This window comes from Rhipicephalus microplus, chromosome X (assembly GCF_043290135.1).
Source record: "Rhipicephalus microplus isolate Deutch F79 chromosome X, USDA_Rmic, whole genome shotgun sequence".
Classification (NCBI taxonomy): domain Eukaryota; kingdom Metazoa; phylum Arthropoda; class Arachnida; order Ixodida; family Ixodidae; genus Rhipicephalus; species Rhipicephalus microplus.
The window spans coordinates 58,070,694-58,098,039 of NC_134710.1; the positions used below are offsets into that span (position 1 = coordinate 58,070,694).

At 42.6% G+C, this 27,346-nt stretch overlaps 2 protein-coding genes across 17 annotated transcripts in view; both read right to left on the reverse strand.

Moving 5' to 3' along the window:
- Window positions 1–16,678, reverse strand: part of LOC119187918 (mortality factor 4-like protein 1) — a 65,418-nt gene extending 48,740 nt beyond the window's left edge. The window contains exons 1-3 of one of the 11 annotated variants that reach the window (XM_075876786.1): window positions 16,122–16,678; window positions 13,793–13,871; window positions 8,647–8,822 (exon numbers count right to left, since the gene is read on the reverse strand). Coding sequence is in view for 2 of the 11 variants with exons in the window: in XM_075876785.1 (XP_075732900.1) it covers window positions 5,050–5,122 (73 nt within the window). In the remaining 9 variants the exon portion in view is untranslated. The other 10 variants (XM_075876787.1, XM_075876789.1, XM_075876790.1 and 7 more) reach the window with 10 other exon arrangements.
- A 169-nt stretch (window positions 16,679–16,847) lies between these two features.
- LOC119183664 (uncharacterized) lies at window positions 16,848–24,706 on the reverse strand. 6 transcript variants are annotated; one of them, XM_075876797.1, is made up of 10 exons: window positions 24,379–24,706; window positions 24,235–24,313; window positions 23,924–23,992; window positions 23,632–23,703; window positions 23,340–23,411; window positions 23,048–23,119; window positions 22,756–22,827; window positions 22,464–22,535; window positions 22,172–22,243; window positions 16,848–17,051 (listed from the first exon to the last, which is right to left on the reverse strand). In XM_075876797.1, exons 3-10 carry the CDS (start codon window positions 23,976–23,978, stop codon window positions 17,023–17,025), a joined length of 516 nt encoding a protein of 171 aa, XP_075732912.1. In that variant the 5' UTR covers window positions 23,979–23,992; window positions 24,235–24,313; window positions 24,379–24,706; the 3' UTR covers window positions 16,848–17,022. The 6 variants fall into 6 exon arrangements, with proteins under 6 accessions (XP_075732912.1, XP_075732911.1, XP_075732916.1 ...); XM_075876796.1 differs by having other exon boundaries at window positions 23,924–23,995; window positions 24,379–24,705; XM_075876801.1 differs by lacking the exon at window positions 23,924–23,992.
- Window positions 24,707–27,346: the final 2,640 nt, after the last annotated feature.

Consider the following 27,346-nt stretch of genomic DNA (forward strand, 5'->3'; position numbering starts at 1 on the left):
TGATTTTGTGCGCGGGCGACAGGAAGGACTTCGGCATTACGCTGCTCACTGCCATGCACATGTTGGTGCGCGCATGGGAACAGGTGACCGTGACCACAATCGCAAACTGTTTCCGCCACGGTGGATTTGCAGCTGGAAGTGCGCAAGATAGTTGTGACGTCGACGTGGATGGGGCTGAGGAGCTCATGCCAGTGGCATTGCGCGACACTCTTCGGGGCGTACGTTTTGCCGATTATGTTGAAGTTGACACCGGTGCATCGGTGTGTGGTGCCCTGACTGATGAGGACATTATCGCTCAAGTAGCCGGTGCGCAGCCTGATGCTGAAGAGCCAGAAGGTGAGGAAGACGAAAATGACGAAGCGCCTGTGTGCCCGTCAGCTTCTACGGTGATGGAGGCACTTAATGTGGCGCGTCTATTCTTCAGTTTTGAAGAGGATGAAGAGGATTCCCTGCGCCGCGTCCGCGCGCTGGAACAGAGAGCCGCAGCTGTGGCATTCAGAGAAAAGAAGCTGATGGTCATCACCGACTTTTTTGGCCAATAAATATTTTTCGTGCCCCCACCCCCGAAATCCACCCATTTTTGCTCACTTTCATTATTTCAAATTTTGTTTAATTCGAAATTGCTCAGCATTCCCGTGGAATTCGAATTAACGAGCTTTTACTGTATCTACAAAATTTAACGAACAATTATAGCTTAGACGGCCAATTATATGAATATTGAAGTTTGCGTGCCTGATCCAGTGCTATATGTTGCACCTCGCATCACAGATAACTGAAAGTGACCTGACGCTGAGTCCCAACTTTCAGGCGCCACGATTGTGGCCGCGCTCAGAGTTGGCACAGCTACATTATTGACATCATAGTCGTTGTTGCTCTTTGGCTACGCTTGTGCTAGCAGGCTACTATTCAGTGACTTCTGTGCCTATGCCTGATGTAAACATGTGGAACGTTAGGATGCCTCAAGAAAGTCTTTACACCCAAACGACAACGATTAAGTTGATGACGACATTGTGCTGCATATGCAGCAGCGAAAAAATGAGCACACAATACAGGCAGCACGGAAGTGCATCAGTGTTCTGTGTGTAAGGAGGAAGAAGAACAATACGCCATAGTGGGCCATCTCTTAAGCCAGAAGCGCCGAGCACGAGCTGTTTGCCCCAGCGCCTTGATTCCTGCATCGATTGTCACCGCCCGCCTTCACTATTGATAGACCAGCCGTGCGAGTGCTACTTACACCAGGAAACCCCGTTTTATGTGTACCATTTTGCACGCTAGCTGGCATTTGTTGCACCATGTGGCTCATGTTCTCGGAGCTGTGCAGATAAAACTAGGCTGTAATAAACAGACAGCAATTGTCCATCTCTCCCATGCTGCAGCAAGCAATTCGCCACATTGTGACTAATAGGCTATCAACAATGTTAATAATGCAAGACAAAAATTTGTGTCAGTACCTCTTTAAGCAATAATCACTAGCCACAACCTTCAAATTTCTCACTGTCAGGACCCTGTTCAAGGGCACCTATCTGTCCTCTTGATGCGCAAATACTCCAACGTGAGGCTACTATGAGGCTCTTATTCTGAAGCTCGAGGACACTCCACAGGAGCTTTGTGGCCTCCTTGCATTACGACCGCAGCCAAGCCCACTACTCCTTCTTTTGCCTCTCAGATGAATCTGCATTGGAAAAATGTCTATGTAATCCTTTTTTTGTGTGTGGGAGGTTAACATCGTTACACTCACTCTCAAAGTATTGCTATTATGGTCAAAATTTACTAGTCTAACTACTTTGAAGAATAAAGTTTCAATAGTGAAAATTGATCAAAGCGGTTTCACAATTTTGAATTCAAATAGGTAAATAGAAGGTCTCGCAGAAGAACATGCGTGCAGCTCTAGGCACATGCATGAGTTCTGATCTGGGGCCTTAGCACAGCATTTATAATGGCACGTCGTTTCTACTGAGAACAAAAAATGGAGTAAAAATGTGAAGTAAAGTATAAGTAGGGGTACCCAAATATTCATATTTTTGAATATCTTTCGAATAATTTTTGCTATTAAATTCAATTCATATGGCAAATTTTGCTATTTGAACTATTCTAGCTCACCAAAGACAAAAAATACGGTCAATGTCTGACTGAAAGGGACCCTCCAAATTATTAATATGTTTCAACTCATCACATTCGTATTACGTGAAAGCTGCCTTTTTGGCTCTGCTACGGCCGCAAATGTACTGGCTCTAGAAAAGGCAGGTTCTCACAAGATAATAGATGTGGCAGAGGCAAGTGCAATGTCTACAACCACAACGGGAGGCTGCCACATGCCCGTGCACCTGTTCGTGATTACACTGAGAAGCCCCATCTTTGAAGAAAAAAAAGGGGGGAATGAAAGCGCTCAAGGTCAGGATGCACGTTGATAAATAGGCATAGCTTCTTGCCCCCTAGCCTCCCCTCCTGCATGGCTTTGAGTGTGCTCACTCGAACAAAAGATGAAAGAAAGCACGTAAAGCATGCGACAAATTCCTGGAGCTTTGCTAGTACTTCGCAGATTTCAAAAATTTTCCCAACAGTCAATTTGGGATGAATTAGGTTCCCTAATGAAGACATTTGATGATTACTTGGAAAGGCTTTTCAGGGCTTCTTCATTAAAAGGCAATGCGAAAATGCGCCTGTAACATGAAGGTAGGCACTCTTCAACCTGATATGGTTTGGTTATGGCACATCATAGCCATCACAATTCCAGCTTCCAGTTTCAGATTTAGTCGACCTGTTCCAAAACTTTACCCGCTGTACAAACCACACCTTTAAATCAATAAATTATCCAAAAATGAAGAAAGTGCAATTATTATGTGAGCAAATAGAGTACATGCATACAAAAAAGATAAGTGCAAGCAGCAGCAGTGTAAATGACATATTCAGGCTGTATGAGGAGTGTCGTGGAACTGGTAGTGATGAGTACTAATGCATCAACAGCAGACAAAAATTTCAAAAAAAAAAAGCACAGCTGCCTACCTAGTTATTTATAAGGGCCAAACTGTAAGCGGCAGTCCCCAAAAAATAAAAGCAAAAAATTGGATAGTTTAGTCAGCCATGAAATAAGGCGATTCCACACAAGCATATAACCAAAGCTGACACAAAGGAGCACTTAAACAACATTAAAAAAGCCCCCAAGCACAGCCCCTAATGAGCCCTTTGCAGCTACACGAGCTACCAACAGCTGCTTCTCTGAAGCATGCATGCTCCTGCACCCTCGTCTGAAAGAAGGCACCACGCCAATAGACAGCATGCTTCACACCAAACGCTGGTTCAAAAGCACAAAAAAAAGAGAACTCAGGACACAATGTCATGTGAAAGCCACGCAGTGCTATGAGAAAAGCAAGTAAGGAACTTGTTCCTTTCAAGGCTTAGCCTTTGTTTTACTATGCATGGATAAGTCATGTCAATACTCCTCGGACCAGGGTACACATGGCAGCTATTGGCAGCCTTGTTAAAGAGTTATAGCAATTGAGAATCGAGATTAGCAGTTACCTCTTTTGGATTCAATTTCAATCAACTCTACAAAACAAAACACTGGTTAAAGCAAACATGAGCGCTCCCAAGACTGAAGGGTTTTTCGTGCTGTTAGTAGTCTCAACAAAAACTAAACGCTGAGAGCACACCATGTAAACAAGCCGTCTAGAGATAGCTATCAAAACAGCACGTGCCAGCACTTGCAACTGCTCCTTTATGCCCATATAATTGCCATTGCAATAATGTATTCTAAATGAATAAAGTATCAACAGCTCACTGTGTGCTAGCCACGTCTTTCAGTACTACAAAGTTCTACCATATATCTATCCACCCATCCGTTTTACATACATGCACACACCTAGTTACATTACTATACAAATCAGATGCGTTTATCAATATTGAGGAAACAATCAAATTGTGTTCAGATAGACTCGGGTATTCCAGAATATTAAAAAAAACACTTCAAGCAATAATTTCATGTTCGCCAGCACAACCAGTCCCACCACGCAGATTGCATTGCCGAGCAGCGGTTTCCTTTTGGAAGCTGGTGAATACTTGTTTGACCTCAGTGTCCCTGCCCGAGATCATTTTCAAAACACTTTCTCTGTGACTGCGCAGCGTCATGTCTTCTCACTTCTTCGTAGACTAAGTGCCTCATGCCTAAATAAAGCAGTAATAGGGGCTAGTTTGTACATGAAACATCACCCTGTGTTTTTTTTTCTGGTGCGTGTATTAGTCTGCAGCGCATCACAAGCATGATGACCGATGGCACTACTTGAAATGCAACGCTTCTCTGGCCGACCGAACCACTTATGCATTTTCCCTGTCTCTGTTCACTCATGTTGAGCAGTGCCCTGCAGAGGTTTGCAAAAAAAAAAAACTTGGAAATAATTCACACTCACTTGTGAAATATATTTTGTCTTGTGGCCTCTCTCAGACTCGCGGCTCAATGCAAGTCTGACCAAATCTGGTGAGTCAATTTCCGGGTCCGTTAAAATATTATTATTTTTTTCACATATAGTTTCAATGCCCCATAAAAGAAACATATTGCATAATCGGTGCACCAGTTGGCACATTGCAGTGTCTAGCGGCAGTGTAGTGGCCTCCCTCCACATGGCATTGCGCCTTGAGCTCTCAATTTTCACAGCTCACACATATCTCAATGCACAAGCATTTGTACGCCTACTCAATATTTATAACTGAGAGGCAAGAACTACAAGGTGGGGGAGGGGGGGAGAGTCGAGGTGCCTTAACATACCCTCCTGTGAATTTTTTTCCTGAAACATTCTCATGAAAATATCTGAGGCGCCATCTCTTTGAATAGAGATGGCCTTGCTGGGTTGCAGTCACTATATAAAGGTATAAGATTGAAAGGTGGAGAACTGGAGAACCAATTATGCAACACATTGCTATTAAGGAGCATTGCAGCCATGTGTGAAAAAGATCATCAACTGGAGCACCAATTATGCAACATATTGCTGTTAAGGAGTATTGAAACCATGTGTGGAAAAGATAATCATATTTTAACAGACTCGGAAGTTGACTCACCTGACTTGTCAGATTTGCATTGAGCCGCGAGTCTGAGTCCACGAGTAAGGCCTATGGAAAAAATATATTTCATGAGTGAGTGTGAATGACTCCCAGATTTCTTTTTAACCTAAGCAGGATGCTGCTCAATATATTCACGCAGAGACAGGGTAAATGCAGAAGTGGTTCAGTTGGTGAGGCAATGTGTTATGATGTAAAAGAGTGCTTCGGTTGGCCAGAGAAGTGTTGCATTATAAAGCAGTGCCATCGGTCATCTTGTATCGCTGCTGACAAAAACACTGACCAGAAAAAAAAAGAAAAATTAGAAACAACACAGTGTGATGTTTTGCATACCGAACAGCTCCTAATGCCACCTTATTAGGGCATCAGTCAGTCAGTCTATGATGAAGACTTAATAGATGATGCTGTGCAGTCACTGAGGAGGTGTTTTGAAAGGGGGTCTCACACAGTGAGACTGAGGAGAAACAAGTATTCACTGACAGCAGCAGGGGAGCCCCTGGTTAACACTGCAGTCTACATGGAGGGACTAGTCGGGCTGGTGATGAAATCATTGCTTGAACGATTGAGTATTCTGGAGTGCCTCAGTTTCATGCTTGTGATGAGCAATACTTGATTGTTTCACCATTATTGTTAAACCCATTTGAGTTGTTCAGTGGATTAACTAGACATTCATTTAGAATAAATTATTGCAATGGCAATTATATGGACACTTTTAACAGCTGCTACCTTTGAACATGAGGGCGCAGTTACGAGTGCTGGTACGTGCTATTTGGATAAATCACTACACAACTTGTTTACGTGGTGTGCTCTCAGCACTTTCTATTCGTTGAGACTAGTGACAGCACAAAAACCCCCTTCACTCTCAGCAGCACTCACCTTGTTTTAACCAGTGTTTCATTTTGTGAGATTGAATCTGAAGAGTTAGCTGCTAATCTTTGTATAGCATTCCAATTTGCTCTTATTTCATTCATTGCATTGTGCTTGTAACAGCACTCTGAGCTCAGACTTTCTCTTTGGACGCCGACCGGCATTTGCTGGTGTGCTAAAACAGGGGTGCAACAGCCGAAATATCAGTTGGAGCAATTTTTGGAGCAGCAAAATATTACTTTTGGAGCACTAAATTCCAAGTTCGTAGCTGGTTATGGAAAAAAAACATGCATTTTTATTACGACGTAGCAAATTTGGAGCAGTATAAAAAAGAAGGCTTACATTTAGAGAAAAAAACATGTATAAACAATTCAACATAACCTAAATTGTATAGTATGAGCATACTATTTACTACTATTTCAATGAAGGTAGTATTTTGAACCACCTCGCTAAAGAACCAATGATAAAGTCCATATTATCATTTACTGCACCTGTTAAATCATTTGCCAAACTCTGAGAATTTCAATACCAATCTGCCGAGATCGTGACCTTGAAATTTGGGAGATTCGTGAAACCAAGAAGTAGGGATGGCAAAAAAAAAAAAAAAAAAACTGGTGCACAATTTAGTTTGTTCCTGTAGAAAAGCATAAATGTCGCACACTGCTTCAAATGATTGCAGTAGCTTATTTATAGGTCAGTGATTATACTGGTACTCAGAATTGAACGGTGTACAAATGCATGAGTAACTGAGCAAAATGTGAAGTGTCCCACCTGCGCTTTGACTAATGGCGCAAAGCTGCAGGTGGCCAACATGGCCTGCATTGCTCACCAAAATTAGAACACCTGAAAAAAAGATCGAGGCTGGCTGGGAATTTTGGTGCAGCTCGGTGCAGCAATCGGGAAGTGTATCAAATTGGCGCAATTGGCGCAGCTGTTGCACCCCTGCTAAAAGGACCTGATATTAAACTGTTCAAGCTTTGGCAGTGCATTTTGGGGGCTGTTAATTCAGCCATATGAGTCTACCCGGTTACTGCCTCCTATTAGGGTTCTGACAATAACTTTCCAGGACCATGTATCTACTTTGCCATTATTGAACAAGACAAGTCTGCAGGTGTATGTAAACTCTGCCTTATTTCAGAGCACTGTGTCACTTAGAGAAAAACGGGCAAGTCCCAGATTTCCATGTATTTTTTACCCTATTGCAATCATTTCTGAGCATGTATTAATGATAGCGACCAGATGTTTATACTAATTTGTTCAGAGTCTTGTGTTGTATTGACCGAACCAAAGTATGGTTTATTTTACAAAAAAAAATGAATTTTTTTTACTCCTGTACATAATTTTAGATAAATCTTGCACACTTTTCTATAGATTAAATGAAAGTAATTCTAAAGCATCAAGTTCAGTTCAGTACACCACCATGTGTTGCTTCAGTATGTGCACTAACAATCATAATGACATCTTTTGCCGTTTTGAAATTATCATACTGTGTGCACTAACAATCAGCATGACATCTTTTGCCGTTTTGAAATTATCATACTGACATAACAAAAAAATGCCATTTGGAGAAGATGGAGTTCAATTTATGCAATGGAAATTGCACATTTTTTTCAGTGCCGACCTATTTTTTTTTTTACTGTGCCAACTTATCTATTTCACTGTGTGTGACTTCGGTAACAGCTTAAACATTACTAGTTGGACGGCTTTTTCTTTTCCCTAAAAAATGCTAAACTTCATGCTTTTTGTGAATCTACAAAGAAAAGAAGCTACAAATATACCATCTGTAAAAGGGCCATTTGCTTTCAGGTCACTTTTTTTTATTGATTAAAAAAGATACGCAGGATAAGGAGCAATACTGTAATATCTCAAGCATGCACCCACACCTAAGCAAGTGCCATTCTCTCTCATTTAAGATATTTAAAACATGCACCAACAACTGAGCAAGCACCTCCCCCACACCGCCTTTCTGCCATTTCTGCAGTTTCCTTCACTTTCTTTACTTAGAAGCACAACGAGGTTGCAGAATCATAGTGAATGCATGCATATTTATTAAAGTGTTTCAGTTTCGTTGGAAACATGTGTCTTTACCACCACCACCTTGATTTTTGATGCAAGACGGAGCAACAACCCCTTGCAAATCTCGTAATTTTCACCATAGTGGGAGCAGTTGTTCAGGATTGCATGGTACATAAAAATTGTGGAAAAAGAATCTGCTCTCATATCTAGTAAACAATGAAAAAGTACTTTTTTTCACATTTTTGTTGCCCTGCTTCCTTCATGCCCAAAATTATTAACATAACCCTTACAAATATTATTTAATTCTGCACACCATTTTGCAATGGAATATGCTGCCTGCTGATATTGAGAACTGTTCTTCTGTCAAATTCATGAACAGAATTCGGAACTTATATGAACATTTTCTTTACTGTACAATATGCATATTTCTTGCTCTTACTTGCTCTGTACATAAGTTCTATTTTTTTCCTCCCATTTTTGTGTATTCATGTTCAACCCATTCCTGCATGGGCCCGAGAAGGGGCCTGCAGTATTGTAAAATAAAATAAAAATAAGCTACTTTGAAATTGACATAAACTTTGTTCCCTGCAGTGACACACGCACGTAGTTACAACCCTGTTCAAAAAGCATGAAGTTGACAGACTTGTCAATTAATCTGCCCATTGAAAACATCAATGCCATTGAAATCTAAATTTCTTAACAGTGCACACTTGCCTGTTAGCTTCCTTTGGAAGCATGTGAAGCCCTGTCAAGGTGAGGCATCATTGGGAAGGACTGTGGTAGAAACTCAGAAGTGGTAATGCTGGTTGTGATGTAGCAATGTCTGAAGTGAAATCTAGGCCGTGGTGGTGGTGGCAGCAGCTGCAGTGTTTGTGCCGAAGGTGGCTGACCTGGAGGATATGACTGAAACTTAAGGGATGACAGATAATAGGTACCAAGAAATCATAAAAAAGATAGTTCACTACATTATAGAAATTTACAACGTAGAGTGACGAACAGCTGAGCTTGTTGGTGCAGATTCATGCTGGGATTCTGTGAATATAATAAGTGAAGTGAGAAGCGTAGCAAGTAACGGGTGTGTCGTGGCTAGTCCTTACATTCACAAGATAGCTCACAGGCTAAAGAAAATGATAAATAGATACAACATCATAGTATTATGGCCACCAATAGACTAGGTACTAGGTGAGGTATGCGCCGTCGTGCTGAGAAACAATGAGAGGAGACAAGAAACTGGACTCCTAATTGTTTCATGAACACACCAAAAAAGTTGTTGATTACCATACAGGCGCAAAGTTAAATGTTTCTTTTAGCTTCGGCCTTATCTACATAAAGCAGATGGGCTAGTGTTAACCAGAGATTAATGAAACATTAGAGAGTGCAAACTACAGGCTCACCAAATAATTTATCTTTAAATTGTCGAGGGTGTGTTGAAAGCACAGGCCGACCAAAAAAAAATGTGAAGCTCACTCTATCACAAAACGTATTTGCACATATGGCTCATTCAGACTCTGATTTATGGCCCAATCTGAGTTTGAGTGAATCGGCTTGTGAGGGAGTTTGCCAACCTATGGCTGAGAGAGGTTCTGAAGTCTGCCATTCCTTTCCTCCAAAGCCTCTATTTGTTGCTCAAGCCACTCGTTCTATTGTAATAATTTTCTTCTCTTTCTGGAGGAGGCTCAAGCAAACAAGCTTCTAATTGCTAGAGCCATCCTTCGAAGCTCTTTTTCTTCCTTGAATGGCTGCCTTCTGTGACTTTTTTTGGAGGGGAAGGGGGAGTCTTGGGAGTGTATGTATAGACCCAAAATATTACCACTCAATAGAGATGCTCTAAATGCCATAAAATACAGAGTAAGCACTCCTAACAGAGCAAGCACCTCCTTACTTTCTTCAAAAGGTGTTAAATAAGTAGCCTTTCTCCTCTACCACCATTTTCACTGTTTCTATTTGTCAAGTGAGTGCGAAATAAAGCCGTGTGTGCATGGGCATTCAAGAAAGTGCTTAAGTAGAAGCACAGATGTGCATTTTTTATTCTCAGTGATTCTTCCATTTTCTTGTTAAATATTGACCAATGACTGAGCAAGGGTCTGCTCTTCAAACTTTGTCGAATATTCATTCACTCTCCAGGAGCACTTGCTGACAATTTTTCGGAAAACAACATACTAGGAAGTCTGTACTTTCCAGTAACACATACCTCAAAACTAGAGTTACAGTAACTACCGCCTTACTTAAGTCATCTACTACTTCATAGGTAGCCATGAATGTTCACTTCTCATATATCATACTGCCTGCTGTGTTGCTGACTGCAACAGCTGCATGTGCTCCTAAATTTATAACTATGCAATTGTTGCACATCACATTTGCATGCTGTTTATGCAGTGATTTAGCCACATGAATTAATGTAAATAATAACAAAATTAACTGCTTTATGGACATAACAAATATACAGTCACCATGAGTGTAACTTGAGAAGCTTGCTTTGGCATGTTGACACTCCAGAGAAACATTTTAGCTCACAAAATACGATGCCTATGTTTTTCAAAATCACAATGGCCCCCAAATAAAAAGCAATTAAAATTTCATGATGCAATGCATATGTGTTGTACGATTTCCTTAGTGTGCCTGTCTATCTTATGAGGCCACAGCTCTCAGTTCTTGATGCAAAGCACCCATGTAAACATGCCTCAGATAAGTGTGAAATGTGTGCTATAATTCAATTTCAGGGTGCTGAGCAGTGCAGTGCAGCTGAAATTCATCGAATATTGAGCAATGTGTACAGCACAACTTTAAATACATGAGAGCAAAGCACTGCAGTAGTGAAGGAAATAAGAAGCATGATGCACAATGTTTACAATGCAGACTGACTGGGAATGAAGCAAGCGTAAAACAATGATCTTGTTGACTGAACGGATCAGATAATTTGGGAAAATTATTGGGTCAGAGTTTTTGGGCTCAGTAATTCATTTCCCAAAATATTGCAGTCAGCTCAATACAGCACAAATGGCATACCATGGTTGCACATAGAGAGACTCCAGTGCAGCAAACTGCGTGCAAATTCAGTTCCTAAAATGCTGACTGATCATGAAAAAAACTACAAACAGGTGCCATTTTCACATTTATCTAGCACTACCATGATGAAAGAGAAGAGTCTCTGAACAGAATAATCACAAGCAAAAAGCCATCAGTCCACTCTAAAACTGAAGAAATGAAGGTGCAATACAAACAGTGAAAGCATTTCCATGAGCGTAAAGAAGTTCATGTGAATCTTCTTTAAGAAGTGCATGGCTGCTGTGTTTGGGGAGAGAAATGGTGGTGTTTCCTTGGTTTTTAAAATAAATGAGGAATAAACCCACAAAGGCTCATGAGATTCGCCATCTGCATCGGCTTCTAGTTCAATATATCCTTGGCACGCTGTTTCGCTGGCCGCGTTTTTGCAGCCCTAGACAGGGCTTTTCTTTTAATTGTGTTGCAAACTAGTCACTTGCACAATCATAGTCGGCTGTGCAGCTGTTGAAAACAGCGCCAAACTGGAAAAAATGTTCAGATTCCCTTAGAACGAAGATAGTAAATTGAAGTGGATTTTGTGGAGAGACATGGTGAGTGGTATAGCCTTTGGATGCCTAGCGTCAGGTGGGCAATATTTATCCAAAATCCTGCATGGATTGTTTCGTTTGACACATTCGGTATTTACCTACAGGTGCTCCATGGCAGGTTGACTGCGTGCCATCAACATATCGGCACGTCGAAAGAGAATCTAGGGCGTCAAGACTGAAGTACGAAAGTCATTTAGAAGTGTAGTTTTCATCAGTACAACCACAATCACTATCTACGCAGCTACAACAAGCATATGGCATTTGCCCTAAAACCCACAGCCGCCATGCAAAGTGCAGCCAGCTCTGAGCTTGATACAGAAAATAGCAAGATCGAGCAGCCAACAGCCCCTTGACATCATGCTAGGGGTGACACCGTGGAATCCACGGCACCAATTGCAGCGATGTATACACAATCAGTAGTGGTTAAGAAGGCGACGACCTCGCACCAGTTAAAGAAAATGATCTGTCAGTAACGCTATGCAGACAAGAAAAGGCACCCCACTATTCTACTTATAGAACAGGTATACAATGTGTCACTAGTGATTTCAACTGTTCCTCTAAGCATTTATTATGTAGCAGTCAATTTATTCATACCTGATCTCGTGCACATGCAAGCAGAGCAGGTAACTAGGCTTAACAAGCACGGTGCCTGACTGTGAGGTGAGCGTCGCCTAGACCAGCTTGTTCACCAACACGATGCAAAGCGGAAATGCCAAAGAAGCTCGACATTACTAAAAAAAAGTTACCGCAGACAGATTTCGCTTTGGAAGCTTTTTCAGCACAGCATTCTAGTCGATGTCATTCACGAACATTTGAACATTTTGCCAGGCCGTCACCGCTGAATACGTAGTTTTAATAACATATGATACCCATTGCACACGGTGAATTGATACAAGATACTGTATACCCAACAATCTGAGACAGCGACAGAGGTGCAACTGCAAATGCAAAAACAGCTGAATGCCCTCACTGAAGCAAACACATAAAAATAAGCACATTAGTCAGTGACGTGCGTTAATATGCAAGTGTAAAATTAGTTGAAACACGTGACAACCGAGGCCATGCCACTTAAAAAAAAACACATAATTGTGATAGCACATACAGTCGGTTGTTTGTCACTTCAAATGAAAATATTATTTGGCAATCACAACACATGCTTCTCTTTCGTGGTCAGTCGTAGGTGCGGCCGTGCTATAGTGTGCAAGAAATCAGCAGCAAACGCGTTGGGTTACCATGAAGAAAGCGAGTGACACCGATAAACGCCGATACCCAAGGAGTGATGCAGCGCACGGAGAGCCATTGAAATGGTAGCTGGTGTGGACTGCGTGCATCTTATGAGCCTTTGCAAGTTTATGCCTCACTTATTCACGGGACATGACATAACCCTCACTGCAGCATTGTAGTTCTAACTCTCAAATGCCTACAGAGCCCAATTAAGAATAAGCAAAGAGAGATGTTGTCATAAGACACTGTCTTTTTTTTTTCCATGACAACAAGGGGCCACAGAGGAAGGAGTGGGGAAGTTTTCAGTCACTTATCACCATACAGACTCGACTTAGCCATCTGTGATTACCATATCTTTGCTAACATAAAATGCTGGCTAGGAGGCCTGTGCTTTCACCAGTCTTGTTCTCCGCTCTGCTGCTTGCTGCAGACTCGCTTACTGAACATCTAGGAGAGTAAAGGAAGTAGCAAGGCAGACAGTTCTAACGAAGCCCTTTATCAACATTTGTTGTGCTGAATACTAAACCACTGAAATTCTTACATTACAAGGTCAAAAGTGTGGTTGCTAACTATTAGTGTTGTTCTTTTTTTTTTGTAAGAATCATCCTGGCCAAACTGACGTACGTGTGTGTGGTGCTAGTATTGTTAATATTTCTGTACCATTCTCCTTTCTTGTAATTCCCCGACAGCTTGGGCTATGCTAGCTTGCAGTATAGTGAAATAAATAAATAAATGAGTTGGTGCTACACACTGACACATGTCTGACTCAAAATGACAAATATGTAGAGATGTAGCTGGTATATGTAGGTAAATGTTTCAAATGAAGCAGTCTTCATTTTCGCTCTGGTTACTACTTTGCGACTGAACAGAACTTGAAAAAAAAAATGTAACATAAGATGAGTGACCCTTGCCTAGCCAATTAGCACAAATGTACTTGAATGAGTGACTATTGTATAGACGTGCGGCTTGAGAAAGCAACCAGTACATTGGAAGTTAGCATTTTGTATATGTTGTTAAAATAAGTTTTACTATTAAAGCACATTTACCTTTCAAGTTTTGACGTTCCTTTCACAGCCATTCTGGTAGAAAAGATTGTGTTGCACAGCGAGTCGTTTTTTTCTTCGTCTGCACGAGGTCAGTAAATATAGTTTAACCAGAGAACACAAAGTTGTAGAGCAGGCTACAATAAACAACCACACAGAAATGAAAACGTAGAATGTGTGACTATTACATGCGAAATATAAATAAATGCAATGTAATGCAGGTTGGTCGTCAGGAATAGCGATGTCGACTTGTTCATATATTAATAACTCTACTCGTGTCACACCGGACATTTCCAGCACCATCAGGGCTGACCCGAATGTGGTTTTTTGATGTTCTCAACAGTGGCAGCTACAATATATGTCGCTGTGAAGTCGCACATAGTAGAGACATTTTAATCCAGATCCGTCATGATCACGATCGAAAGATCCTATGGGAGGGATGCGAGCGCGCGGTATCAGGTGCAGCACGCCAACATACACAACACACGGACAAAATGTCGCAAATAAAAAATAAAACACACACACTCAAACATGTCTCGTTGTCGGTGTGGATAGAGACGTAACTAGAAGCACCGCAATCATTATGTCGAGACGTAACTATAGCCACCACAATCGTTACGTCCAGACGTAACTATAGCCAGCGCTATTGTTACATCCAGCCATAACTATAGCAAACGATAGCGCTACATCCAGACATAACTTCAGCGACTGCTTGTGTTAGGTTCACGGTCCCACGGTGACGTTTGCATCTGCTACGGCAGCAGAACGGTAACGTTTGGCACTGCTGCTCGCCGAATTAAGCGGTCATAAGCTCGGACTCACCAATTTACCGGAATCACTTGTGTGTTGAAAGCTACGTCGTTTATTGTGCCGGACTTTTTCTCGTATCAGCAGCTCTGTTGAGACAGAGCAGCTAACGAACTTTTAAAAGACGTTGCCGATACCACTCTACTGTATCGGGTGCTGCCTTTCGTTAGCTTCTATGAAGTGGTCAACAAAGAGAGCAATCATGATGGAACCCTGCTCACATTGCGGTTAGTGGTAAACAGCGGCTCTTTAACTGGATGCAAGTAGGATTTGCATGCAAGGGTTACGCCCATACGGTAACAGTAGTAGCTGTCCCGCATCACGACATGTAAATATCTCGTCGTCCGAAAACCTCATCTGCCTAATTTTAACGGCACAGCCCGCGCCAATGTAGTATCTATAAAGGTGTTCTGTGGAAGTATCTCTAAACGTTGGCCTGCGCCACCTACTTGTAGCGCATCACCACTTGTAGCAGCCTGTAGCCGCGAAATTAGGCTACAGGTGACGGCAGCAATTTCGGAAGAATTTATCATCAATTTATATACATTATCATGAATAATTCTTGATTGACCGTGTAGTTTACATTTTTTCAGAACCTCTAATTTATCTTGCACTGATATTGAGCACTGAAAGCCTGTTTTACGCTTGTATTGACAACAGTGCAATCGCGTCACATCAGACATACATCACATCAGACACAGCAGACATCAGACATCGCGTCACATCAGACGTACACTTGCAATATAGATTAATATAGATTACGGTGGTTGTTCAGCAACAAAAAGACATCTATCTGACTCATTATATCTATATTTTTAGGAGTGTAATGATAAAAACATGAAAAGATCACCCCAGAACACAAAACGAATTGTCACTGAGTCCATAGTTTTCTGTGAGAAACTCTACGACTCATAGAGTTAATACACACTCTCTACAGGAAAAGCTCCCAATAGCGCTCATGCTGGGATAATCTCGCGGTGCGCTTTCGTCGCTAGCACTCACTATTTTGTTACAGCAGAACTGTACGGCGCGGTAGCAACGCGGTTTTGCGCGTCGGCCACGGCCACGAAGGCTATTTTCTTTAGTGAATATATATATATATATATATATATATATATATATATATATATATATATATATATATATATATATATATATATATATATATATATATATATATATAAGCGATGCCTTTGGAACAATAATGCTGCACTGTTCAAAAAATACTTGCGCAAAAAAAAAATGCATGAAAAATTTCTACTAGGGCTTGAACCAACGACCGCACTTTTCTGCACATGCTGCGTTAGCTCACAACGCCACTGCTGCCGATTGGTTTGGTGGGTTTAACAAGCTGGTTTTGTATTGTTGTCACGCTGGACGTAAATCCACGTGTTACTTTTTACTTACTTTAACGGCTTATATCGTTACGTCTAGATAACCGCTAGACACCCGTTTCGTTGTGCCTTCTTCTGTTCGCCTAAACGCACGCCAGCGAAAACGTCATGGAAAATAAAATCCCACTCACCTCGAAGAAGGTGGACATCCCCGTGAAAGTAGCTTTTATTGGTGTCCTTACTCTGCTAACTTTGCCGATAAAGGCCCTTTTTTTTTCGCCATATCTGCAACGCTCAGCGAAATGAAGCCTTTAATGAGGTTGTCCACAACGGCGCGGTAACCGTCTCCGCAAACGACGAACATGACTTTTGTTGCACCCCACATTTCAAATGACTCTTCACAGTTTTACTGAACCACATCTGTTTTACACCTGCCGCACAGTTCAAAGAGGCATAGAGGCAGGGGCGGCGCTAGGATATTTATACTGAGGGGGCAACCACGAAAAGCGAGTTCCTCCGGGGGGGCAAGCTAGCTCGGCTCCTACTAGGTTTTCAATATATGCTTCCGGGCACTTGGGTGGGCATAGGGGGGGCAGGCGAGAATTTTGGGGGGGCTCCAGCCCACCCTTGCCCCCCCCTGGCGCCGCCCCTGCATAGAGGCTGCACTTAGAAAACGTATAAACCCGGTAGCACAAGATTACCAACAAAACCACTCAAACAACCTACAAGCGCCATATTGATCGCTAATGACTTCAAAGTAGGCTTGTCTTGGCCGATTGGAGTTAACCGACTCTTTCGAAGTTCACATAAAAAAACAACTTGAAGCTGGCAAAAAAAGAAAACTCATTCACAAAATTTCAAATTCATAAACTCACGTTTCTTTTTTTGAACACGTAAAAAGCACGCAGTAAGCTTGATTGGTTTCAATCGTTTATTTATTTTTTTCACTCTACCAAAAATTGTATTTTGGCTTTCGTAGTGCGGCTGTCAGGTGTGGTGGACATATGGCTTGTAAACATCCGGTCGTTCTGTGATCCGGTCGCGCAAAAATGCAAATGGTAGTTAAGCATTCTGCGATGATCCCGTTGATTCTCATCGATGCAGTAACAAACTGGATCTACCTACAGTGGAGAGCATGTGAAACAAAAAAGTTTTTGTGAACTTCACTAAGCTTCCCAGCTGTATATTGTTCAGCAGCATGCCGTGACGGCATGCGTTAACTGGCGTACATAAACATACATAATCGCCAAAAGAACGCGACCAGTACACCCAACTTGGAGGAGACCAACAGAGAAAAAAAAATCAAAGATAAAAGTTATCTATGTTATTCTAGATTAACGACGAAAGCATAAAGTGCAGATCTGCGAGATGTTGACTATTTTCCGTTCAATACACAAGGTAATGGTAGAGATATTCTCGTCTGGGCTCCGTAATTATTGTGTGGTGTTGTTCAAATTTTTTTCACAAGCTGTAAGTGTTACATAGACGAGTATTCGCTGACCTACTATATCTGTAAGCATTAATATATTCTTTATCTTGTATTTGCATAAGCAAGAACTCAGCGTAAGTAATAGTGTAAAAACAGCTGGTCTGTGGAGAAGAATTATCTTTGGCTAAGTTGTAAATGATGTGTAAAGCTCTTTGTTTAATAGCGTGGAGCTTCTTTAAAGTGCTGCTAGAAAGAAGAACAATTAAAACCTGAGACAGCGTAACGCACGAGCCTGGACTGCCTCATCACCCAGCAACTTTTCTTTTAACCAAACACTAGAGTTTCAAATGGCTGGCACTATTTTTATGTTTCTAGAGCTGCAAGTCAGTGATTCCATTAATAGCACATGCTTTACCCCGTGGCCAAAAAGTGATCCCTCTCGTCTTAGCCACAATGATTCCTAGTGCACTTTCCCCAGTCACGCTCCAGTTTTACTAACTAAAAAAGTTCTACGAAGATTACGATACTTCGATCCTAACGCAAATTCTACGTGCAGCTTCTTGTTGAAGCAATGCTAACTGCAGCCACATGCACTCCGCAATTTGTAGAAACGTAACATTAATTCGTTACATGTTGCCACTAAAACTGCCAGTGCTCAAGCTTCACGCACACCACTATGTGCGTTGAAGGCGCCGCGAACTAAGCGGAGCACCTAATGCCACTTTACGACAATTGAAGCCTGCCGCACTGCATGCGCACTAACTTCGACCATAAGGAACGAAAGCGAGGTGTGGGGAGACAGCCTGCATGACTGAGGAAGAAGGCGAGGCTGCAGTCGCTCTTGATATTTACAGGCCCCGCGTTTACTCTCTCGTCCTCGATCCATCGGTTACGCCTCCAACGCAGACGGCGACGCCGCATGACCCATGAGCACACGCCTAGAGATCAGCTCTTAAACACAACTGTATTATCGGTGCCATAAGTGCACGGTCATCGGCAGGATTCTCTCTTGAGGGGTGCAAATGGCTGGTGTAGGGCGAAAGCACTGGTGCAGCTTGCGCGAGTGCAAGTGCTGGTGAGGCTTCAGGGGGACAACACCCCATTTGTTCCCCCTACCGACGCCCATGCATAAGTGTGCAAAACAAAATGAGTAATAGATACTGACAATCTTGTTAATAATAGGTTAAACACAAAACAACCCAGTATGCTTCCCTATGTGACTCAAAGCTAGCGTGGGATCCAGTGTTTCTCGTGAGTGCTAAATAATATTTACATACTGATGTTGAGGCGACACACAAGAATTCAGAAGTTAGAAGACTCGATTGCCCTCATATTACGGAAGTTCAAGCTGGGCAGAAAGTATTTCTTGCTTTTGTTTTGAAAGTGTAAGACTTACTTAAAGTAAATAAAGAAGGCTAACACTTCTCTTCAATTCTTTGGAGAATGAATTCGCTCTGCAGTTACAGTACACCAACTTTTTTTCAAACCATGCTTGCATGGCATTGGAAGATTACGTCCCTCAATAAAATCAGAGAGAAGTCTTCAAATGACGTTCTCTAGGCCTTTAAAGAAAACTCAAAACGGACAAACAGAAAATTCGCAAGTTTGTGTCACACATTTAATCAGATGACACATTTAAAACAATGCTTGAATACATGAACAGAAAATTTAAGGTATTCATCTTGCTTCAAGAACACAAGTACTGCAACACATATATTGTTCTATGCTTGGCAGAAAGGTTTCACGCATATGTGCAATAAGCTGTAACAAGCTGTTTTGGAAAGCTCAGATGGATGCACACGAAACGAGACATTGAGAAATATTGACTCTTGCGCACCTTCTCTGTGATAACCAAGGTGAAGTACTAATCACAAAAAAGAAAGCTTTTGTCACCAAAACAGTCTGAAGAATTTCAAACAATGTAAGAACTTAAACAAAAATTCGAGCGACCTATGTTTGCAAGACACAGGTACAGTGACAATCTGTCAAGTGAGGACGATGCTTCCATGCATGCGTACAACAAGCTCTTTTCAAAGGATCACATGCAAGCCCACGAAACAAAGCGTAGAGAATTATTGCCTCTTGTTCACCTTCTCAGTGATAAACACAACCAATTATCACAGACAAGAATTCTTGAGGCACAACAACACTCTCATCAACCATTTCAAGTGATACGTGGAAGCTGAAAAAGCCCCTCTTATTTGCAAGACATGAGTATCAACTACAAATAGCTGTCCAATGGGGATGATGCTGTACACGCAAGGGTACAACAAGCCGTTTTCAAAGGTTCAGATGGAAGTGCACAAAACAAAGCGTGGAGAATTATTTGCTATTGTGCACCTTCTCTGTGATAACTCAGCTAAATATCGGGAAGAAGAAAGCTTGCACCACCAAACACACTGATAAACCATTTCAAGCAATGCGTGGAAGCTGAAAACAACCAATTGAGCCACTCTTGTTTGCAAGACATGAGTACCGTGACCATTAGCTGTTCAATTGGAATAATGCGATAGATGAATGCACACAAATATAGCTGTATTCAAGGGTCCACATGGAAGCATACAAAACAAAGCATGGAGAATTATTTCCTCTTGTCTACCTTCTGAGTGATAAACACAACCATTTACCACAGACGAGAATTCCTGAGCCACAACAACACTCTCATCAGCCATTTCAAACAACACGTGAAAGCTAAAAAAGCCCCTCTTGTTTGCAAGACATGAGTATCAATTACTAATAGCTGTCCAATGGGGATGATGCTGTACATGCAAGTGTACACCAAGCCGTTTTCAAAGGTTCCCATGGAAGTGCACAAAACAAAGGGTGGAGAATTATTTGCTATTGTGCACCTTCTCTGTGATAGCACAGCCACGTATTGGGAACAAGAAAGCTTGCGCCACTAAATACTCTTGTCAACCATTTCAAGCAATACATGGAAGCTCAAAACAATAACTTGAGCCACCCTTGTTTGCACGACATGAGTACCGTCACCATTTGCTTTTCAGTTGGAATGATGCGGTAGATGAATGCGTACAACAAGCTGTTTGAAAGGTTCATATGGAAGCACACGAAACAAAATCTTAAGAACTATTTGCTCTTACTCAGCTTTTGAGCAATAAACACAGTTAAGTACATTTCACGAGGAAGCAAGCTTGTGCCACCCAAACACTCATTACACTATATAAAGTACTAATGTGTTGAAACTTAAACTGAATATTTGAATCAATTTTGCTTTAAGATATGAGTACCATGAGAAATACTTAATTGGCCAGTGGGGAAGATGCTTTCATGCATACGTACGGCAAGCTGTTTTCAAAGGCTCAGATGGAAGCACACAAAATGAAATTTTGATAATTATTTGCTCTTATTTTGATTCTGAGGAATAAACACAGCCAAGTACCATTCACAAGTAAGCAAGCTTGTGCCAAGCGAACCAAACTCTTAGATCGACCATTTCGAGCAGTGCATGAAAAACTGAACTGAATATTTGATGTAGTTTTGTTTCAACAACACCAGTACTGCGAAACCTTTTTTAATGAGGTTTTATATACTTGTTTTGTACTTGGATAGATTAATTACTTTATTGAAATCTTTCAGTGCTTCCGTTTAGACCACAGAGCCAGTTGCTATGTCAGAACAGAGAGGCCTTGCCCCTCGACCGTGTTGTGTGCACTTATGCCTCGAGGCATAGGCCAGGGCTGTGCCTCGAGGTCGAAGCTGCGTAGAGCTCATTCGCGCTCTTCCTTTGTAGTGCTGCATAGCCCCTTGTGCTTTGTGCCTTGGGGCAATGACAGAGCACGTGAGCGAGACTTGGTGGATCTCTCCTGAATCTAAGGATGAATTGTCTTTTATCTTTTTGTGTATTGTTCATATAATAAAAACTTACTCAATCACTGTATACCATTAGAGATTTCTAATTGAAGATTATTCCTAGCACAAAAGCAATATTTGAATTAGTATTTTTTTTTCATAAACTACACAGCATTATTTGTGCAAATGTAACACGTGTATAACTATGGTGATCAAATCAAATTAATGTACTTTGGTAATTATCTGATATACTTATCTGTTACACTTTTGCACATAATTGCATCTCATGATATGTACAAGTTAAAATTGGTTATTTCGTGAGGTTGTGTACAGCCAACTAATGGAGCTGAAAAACTGAGTATTTTAGGCCCCTCAATGCTAAAAAAAACAAAAATGTTATGCATCCCTATGTATTTGGTCTAATAAGTTTATTCATGTCCTGCATTGACTATTAAGTTTGACAATGAGCCCTATGCAAGTCCTATGTATGGCCCCCATTCAGCCCCATTAGCTCCTACATTGTGCTAGATTGGACCTACATACCGAACCCATAATCCCTACACAGCTCCTACATACCACTATATGTCCTGCCCAGGTCCCATTCAGCTCCTACATACCACCATGTAGGTCCTGTGCAATGCCTATCTACCCTCATTTGGTTCCTGTACAGTTCCTGTATTACCTCCTGTAATTCCTTTTTTGAAACATACAGATCATGCATGGAATTATAGAGGTTTTTTTAGTACGGAAGGCAGCCAGGATATTTGTCAGATCCATGGCTTCTGGAAGAGACGATTAGTCAAACCGTTTCATCAGTGGCCCCGAAAAAGCTGCACGAAATTCGTACCAGTGTTGTCACCCTGCGGTAATTCGGCGTCTACCGTACTACTCAGTCGATCGATAGCACCTTAAAAAATGCCCGGAATACCAATATGATCGTTCAATAAATTGACATCTGTGTGCTGCTGCCAAAACTTTCCATCGCGAACTTCCAAAGCTTACCTAAAAATACTTTGCAAATCGAAAGACAGTGGCCGCATCCGCCATGCTTCGTCATCAGGGGATCCAAGGCTTCTGGAAGAGACGATTAAACAAACCGTTCCATCAGTGGCCCCGAAAGAGCTGCACGAAATTCGTACAAGTGTTTTCACCCTGCGGTAATTCGGCGTCTACCGTACTACTCAGTCGATCGATAGCACCTTAAGAAATGCCCGGAATACCAATGTGATCGTTCAATAAATTGACATCTGTGTGCTGCTGCCAAAACTTTCCATCGCGAATTTCCGAAGCTTACCTAAAAATACCTTGCAAATCGAAAGACAGTGGCTGGATCCGCCACGCTTCGTCATCAGTGGATCCAAGGCTTCTGGAAGAGACGATTAAACAAACCGTTCCATCAGTGGCCCCGAAAGAGCTGCACGAAATTCGTACCAGTGTTTTCACCCTGCGGTAATTCGGCGTCTACCGTACTACTCAGTCGATCGATAGTACCTTAAGATATGCCCGGAATACCAATATGATCGTTCAATAAATTGACATCTGTGTGCTGCTGCTATAACTTTTCATCGCGAATTTCCAAAATTTACCTAAAGATACTTTGCAAATCGAAAGACAGTGGCCGGATCCGCCACGCTTCGTCATCAGTGGATCCAAGGCTTCTGGAAGAGACGATTAAACAAACCGTTCCATCAGTGGCCCCGAAAGAGCTGCACGAAATTCGTACCAGTGTTTTCACCCTGCGGTAATTCGGCGTCTACCGTACTACTCAGTCGATCGATAGCACCTTAAGAAATGCCCGGAATAACAATGTGATCGTTCAATAAATTGACATCTGTGTGCTGCTGCCAAAACTTTCCATCGCGAATTTCCAAAGCTTACCTAAAAATACCTTGCAAATCGAAAGACAGTGGCCGGATCCGCCACGCTTCGTCATCAGTGGATCCAAGGCTTCTGGAAGAGACGATTAAACAAACCGTTCCATCAGTGGCCCCGAAAGAGCTGCACGAAATTCGTACCAGTGTTTTCACCCTGCGGTAATTCGGCGTCTACCGTACTACTCAGTCGATCGATAGCACCTTAAGAAATGCCCGGAATACCAATGTGATCGTTCAATAAATTGACATCTGTGTGCTGCTGCCCAAACTTTCCATCGCGAATTTCCAAAGCTTACCTAAAAATCCCTTGCAAATCGAAAGACAGTGGCCGGATCCGCCACGCTTCGTCATCAGTGGATCAAAGGCTTCTGGAAGACACGATTAAACAAACCGTTCCATCAGTGGCCCCGAAAGAGCTGCACGAAATTCGTACCACTGTTTTCGCCCTGCGGTAATTTGGCGTCTCCCGTACTACTCAGTGCATCGACAGAACCTTAAGATATGCCCGGAATACCAATAAAATCGTTCAATAAATTGACATCCGAGTGCTGCTGCCAGAGCTCTCTATCGCGAATTTCCAAAGCTTACCTAAAAATACCTTGCAAATCGAAAGACAGTGGCCGGATCCGCCACGCTTCGTCATCAGTGGATCCAAGGCTTCTGGAAGAGACGATTAAATAAACCGTTCCATTAGTGGCCCCGAAAGAGCTGCACGAAATTCGTACCAGTGTTTTCACCCTGCGGTAATTCGGCGTCTACCGTACTACTCAGTCGATCGATAGCACCTTAAGAAATGCCCGGAATACCAATGTGATCGTTCAATAAATTTACATCTGTGTGCTGCTGCCAAAACTTTCCATCGCGAATTTCCAAAGCTTACCTAAAAATACCTTGCAAATCGAAAGACAGTGGCCGGATCCGCCACGCTTCGTCATCAGTGGATCCAAGGCTTCTGGAAGAGACGATTAAACAAACCGTTCCACCAGTGGCCCCGAAAGAGCTGCATGAAATTCGTACCAGTGTTTTCACCCTGCGGTAATTCGGCGTCTACCGCACTACTCAGTGCATCGACAGCACCTTAAGATATGCCCGGAATACCAATAAAATCGTTCAATAAATTGACATCCGAGTGCTGCTGCCAGAGCTCTCTATCGCGAATTTCCAAAGCTTACCCAAGAGGAACTTGCTTACCAAAAGACAGTGGCCGGATCAGCAGTGCTTCGTCATCAGGGGATCCAAGGCAGCCAAGTATTGGTCTGATCTAAGGCTTCTAGAAGAAACGAATAAACAAACCGTTCCATCAGTGGCCCCGAAAGAGCTGCACAAAATTCGTACCACTGTTCTTGCCCTGCGGTAGTTTGGCGTCTCCCGTACTACTCAGTGCATCGTCTGAGCTAAGCGTCTTGCTTTCTTCGCGTAAGATGATCAAGCCTCTCGAATAGTGCCTGCTGCCTACCTGCCCTCATCTAATCGACCTAATGGCGCATGCTGGCAGTCGAACCAACCTCGCGAGCGTAAATTCATTCTAAAACACGCGCCCGCGAGCGCACCAGCACAGCTACCACGCGCGCACGAGAACAAAGAGCCACCGAAACTTCACCCACTGTTAGCAATACGAGAACTATTCATGATGGCTACCCTGGGCTATCAAACAAAACCAACGCCTCCCCTATGTAGAGGTCGCCACCCTTCAGTCATTTAATTCGGCTGCCACTAGCATGTGGCGCCAGCTAACAAAAAGGCACCCCCCCACCCCCCACCTTATTCGGGGCAGAATATATACAATCTCAGGTGCGCCACATGCTAGTGGCAGCAGAACTAAATGGCTGAAGAGTGGCGACCTCTACATGTCCCCCCTAGAAGACCAGACGGAAGACGGAGGACGCCAGACACTGCAGATCACAAGTTCAGGCGGTTCGGAGGCACAACACGGCGGCCACTACGTGTTCGTGTCACCCTAGAAAGTTGCCCGCCGCAAGAGAAGAAAAGCAGCTGGCACACTGTTTCCCTCCTTTATTCTAGAATGTTGTCAGTCGCTAGCGTCACTTGTGGCGGACGACGCAACAACGCAGCACTTTGACTTTGCATAGCCTCTGAAGCAGTGATGTACGGTTGCCGGTCTTGAACAACTCTGGACTGACGCGTCCCAATGGGCTGCAGGTGAAAAACGCTTTGCTGCAGTACCGTCCGCCGCCGTGATGTTGGATGGATGAATGAATGGATGGATATGGCTGTACCCTTCAGATCGAGCGGTGGCTAGCGCTCCCAAGCCGTAATACTTAATGAACCAAAAACAGGATTTATTTTTTTTCTTTAAAAAGTGAGTTTGAGGATTCGTACTTTGCAGTGAAGAGTTTAATTTTCACTCGTGCCTTGACTTTAGCCACTAATCAGATAACCTCCGTCTAGTTAAGTCTACCCGCTTAAAGTCTATTTTGCCCTCCCGGTCCCTAAACCCCAGTGCTTTGAAAAACTCTGCGCCATCATCCTGAACTATAGGGTGAAGCCCTTTACAGAACATTATCAAGTGTTCGGCAGTTTTCTTCTTCTTCTCCACATACACTGCATACTGTGTCTACCCCATCGAATTCGGCCCGATATATCGATCTTGGTTCGCAGTACTCCAGTCCTGGCTTCAAACAGTAGAGAACTACCCCGAGTATTATCATAGATCCTTTGCTTGGCAATTTTCTGCTTAAAAGTTCGATAGATCTCTAGTGCGGACTTCTTAATCATGCCCATTCTCCACATGTCAGTCTCCGTTTCCTTCACTTTCTTCTTAACCGATAGTTCTTTTTGGTTTGGCCACCTGCTATTTTCTAAGTATTTACCAGTGAATTTCCTGGTTCGCTTCCTCCATTTTGAATCGACATTCTTCATGTACAAGTAGCTTAAAACCTTCCTAGCCCAATGCTACTCTCCCATTTCTCTCAATCGCTTCTCAAATTTTATCTTGCTGCTAGCTTCCCTGCCCTTAAATGATGTCAATCCCATATCACCTTGTATTCCCTGATTTGGTGTATTCCCGTGAGCTCCTAAAGCAAGCCTACCTATTCCACGTTTCTTAATTTCTAATCTTGCTTGAACGTCTGATCTCATGCACAAGACCGCATTGCCGAACGTCAGCCCAGGAACCATGACCCCTTTCCATATTCCTCTCACAACATCATACCTATTGTAATTCCACAGTGCCCTATTTTTCATCACTGCTGCATTCCTGTTACCTTTAGTCATCACGTATATTTCCGGTTCCCTCAGGTACTCGGTCCCATTGCTTATCCATACGCCCAGATATTTGTATTTATCGGTTATCTCTAGCGTGACCTCTTGTATTCTAAGCTCACTACCTTCGTTGTCATTGAAAATCATGACTGCTGATTTTTCCTTACGGAATCTGAAATCTAACCTATCTCCTTCATTACAGCAGATGTCCATCAATCTCTGCGAATCTTCCTTGTTTTTGGCCATGAGCACTATATCATCTGCGTACATTAATGCTGGTAGGGCCTGATAAATGAGTTTTCCTTGTTTGACTAAAGAGAGGATGTTAGTGTCGGTCGCAAGCACCACCGCGCGCCGAACTGAAAGCAGGTCAACTTCGCTGGTAGCGCGAGCCATTCCTCAGGCATCTTTCTAGAGGAGGCGTTGGCAGAACTAGCACTACTGCCACTACACCGTGTAGCACTAGGTGGCTAGAATTGGGAGGTGTGAAAAGCAGCCGCTCCAAGGTGGCCCCAGCTCGCAAGCCTGCAGCTGTAGTCGGAGGCGCTGCCACCTTTCTTCGTTGCAACGCACCCGCGATGGTCATTTCGAGATTTTCGCCAGAAGAAGAGTGTTGTCAAAGTGAAAATCAAACAGAAATTTCACCAATTATGAATACACGCATCTTCCGCTGAACGAACATTCTATTAGAGCGAAGTTTTCGACAGAGGGTCGTTGCGACAGAACCACTCTTTATATGCTTGGTGAAAACAAAATGGTTTTATTTTTTATAACATTGAAGTATACGTCTTGACGGAGTCAAAAAAAAAAGCTTGCTCTAGTGGAGCGTGGTATCTTTGACGATGCTGGTTTGCCAACATTGCCTTGTGCTAACCCGCGGTAGATTGTGACAACATTTGCTGCTAAATCTGCCTGGATAGTGCGACTTACCGAGTGCAGTTACGCATTGCCATTTTATGAATGCTGGACTTGTATTACACCTGAGGCAGTATTCTTAAACATGCGTAGAAACTAAGACAACATTTAGTTTCATTGCTGCAACAAAATTTAATACAGTAAATCACTAACGGACATTTTTTTT

Excerpts from the sequence above, each read along its gene's own strand:
- LOC119183664 (XM_075876797.1), bottom strand. The coding sequence starts at position 23,978 with ATGACGAAGCGTGGCGGATCCGGCCACTGTCTTTCGATTTGCAAGGTA. Across the intron at positions 23,120-23,339 it reads GATTTGCAAGGGATTTTTAG|AAGCCTTGGATCCACTGATG; the intron begins GTAAGCTTTGGA and ends CGTCTCTTCCAG. Across the intron at positions 22,536-22,755 it reads GATTTGCAAAGTATCTTTAG|AAGCCTTGGATCCACTGATG; the intron begins GTAAATTTTGGA and ends CGTCTCTTCCAG.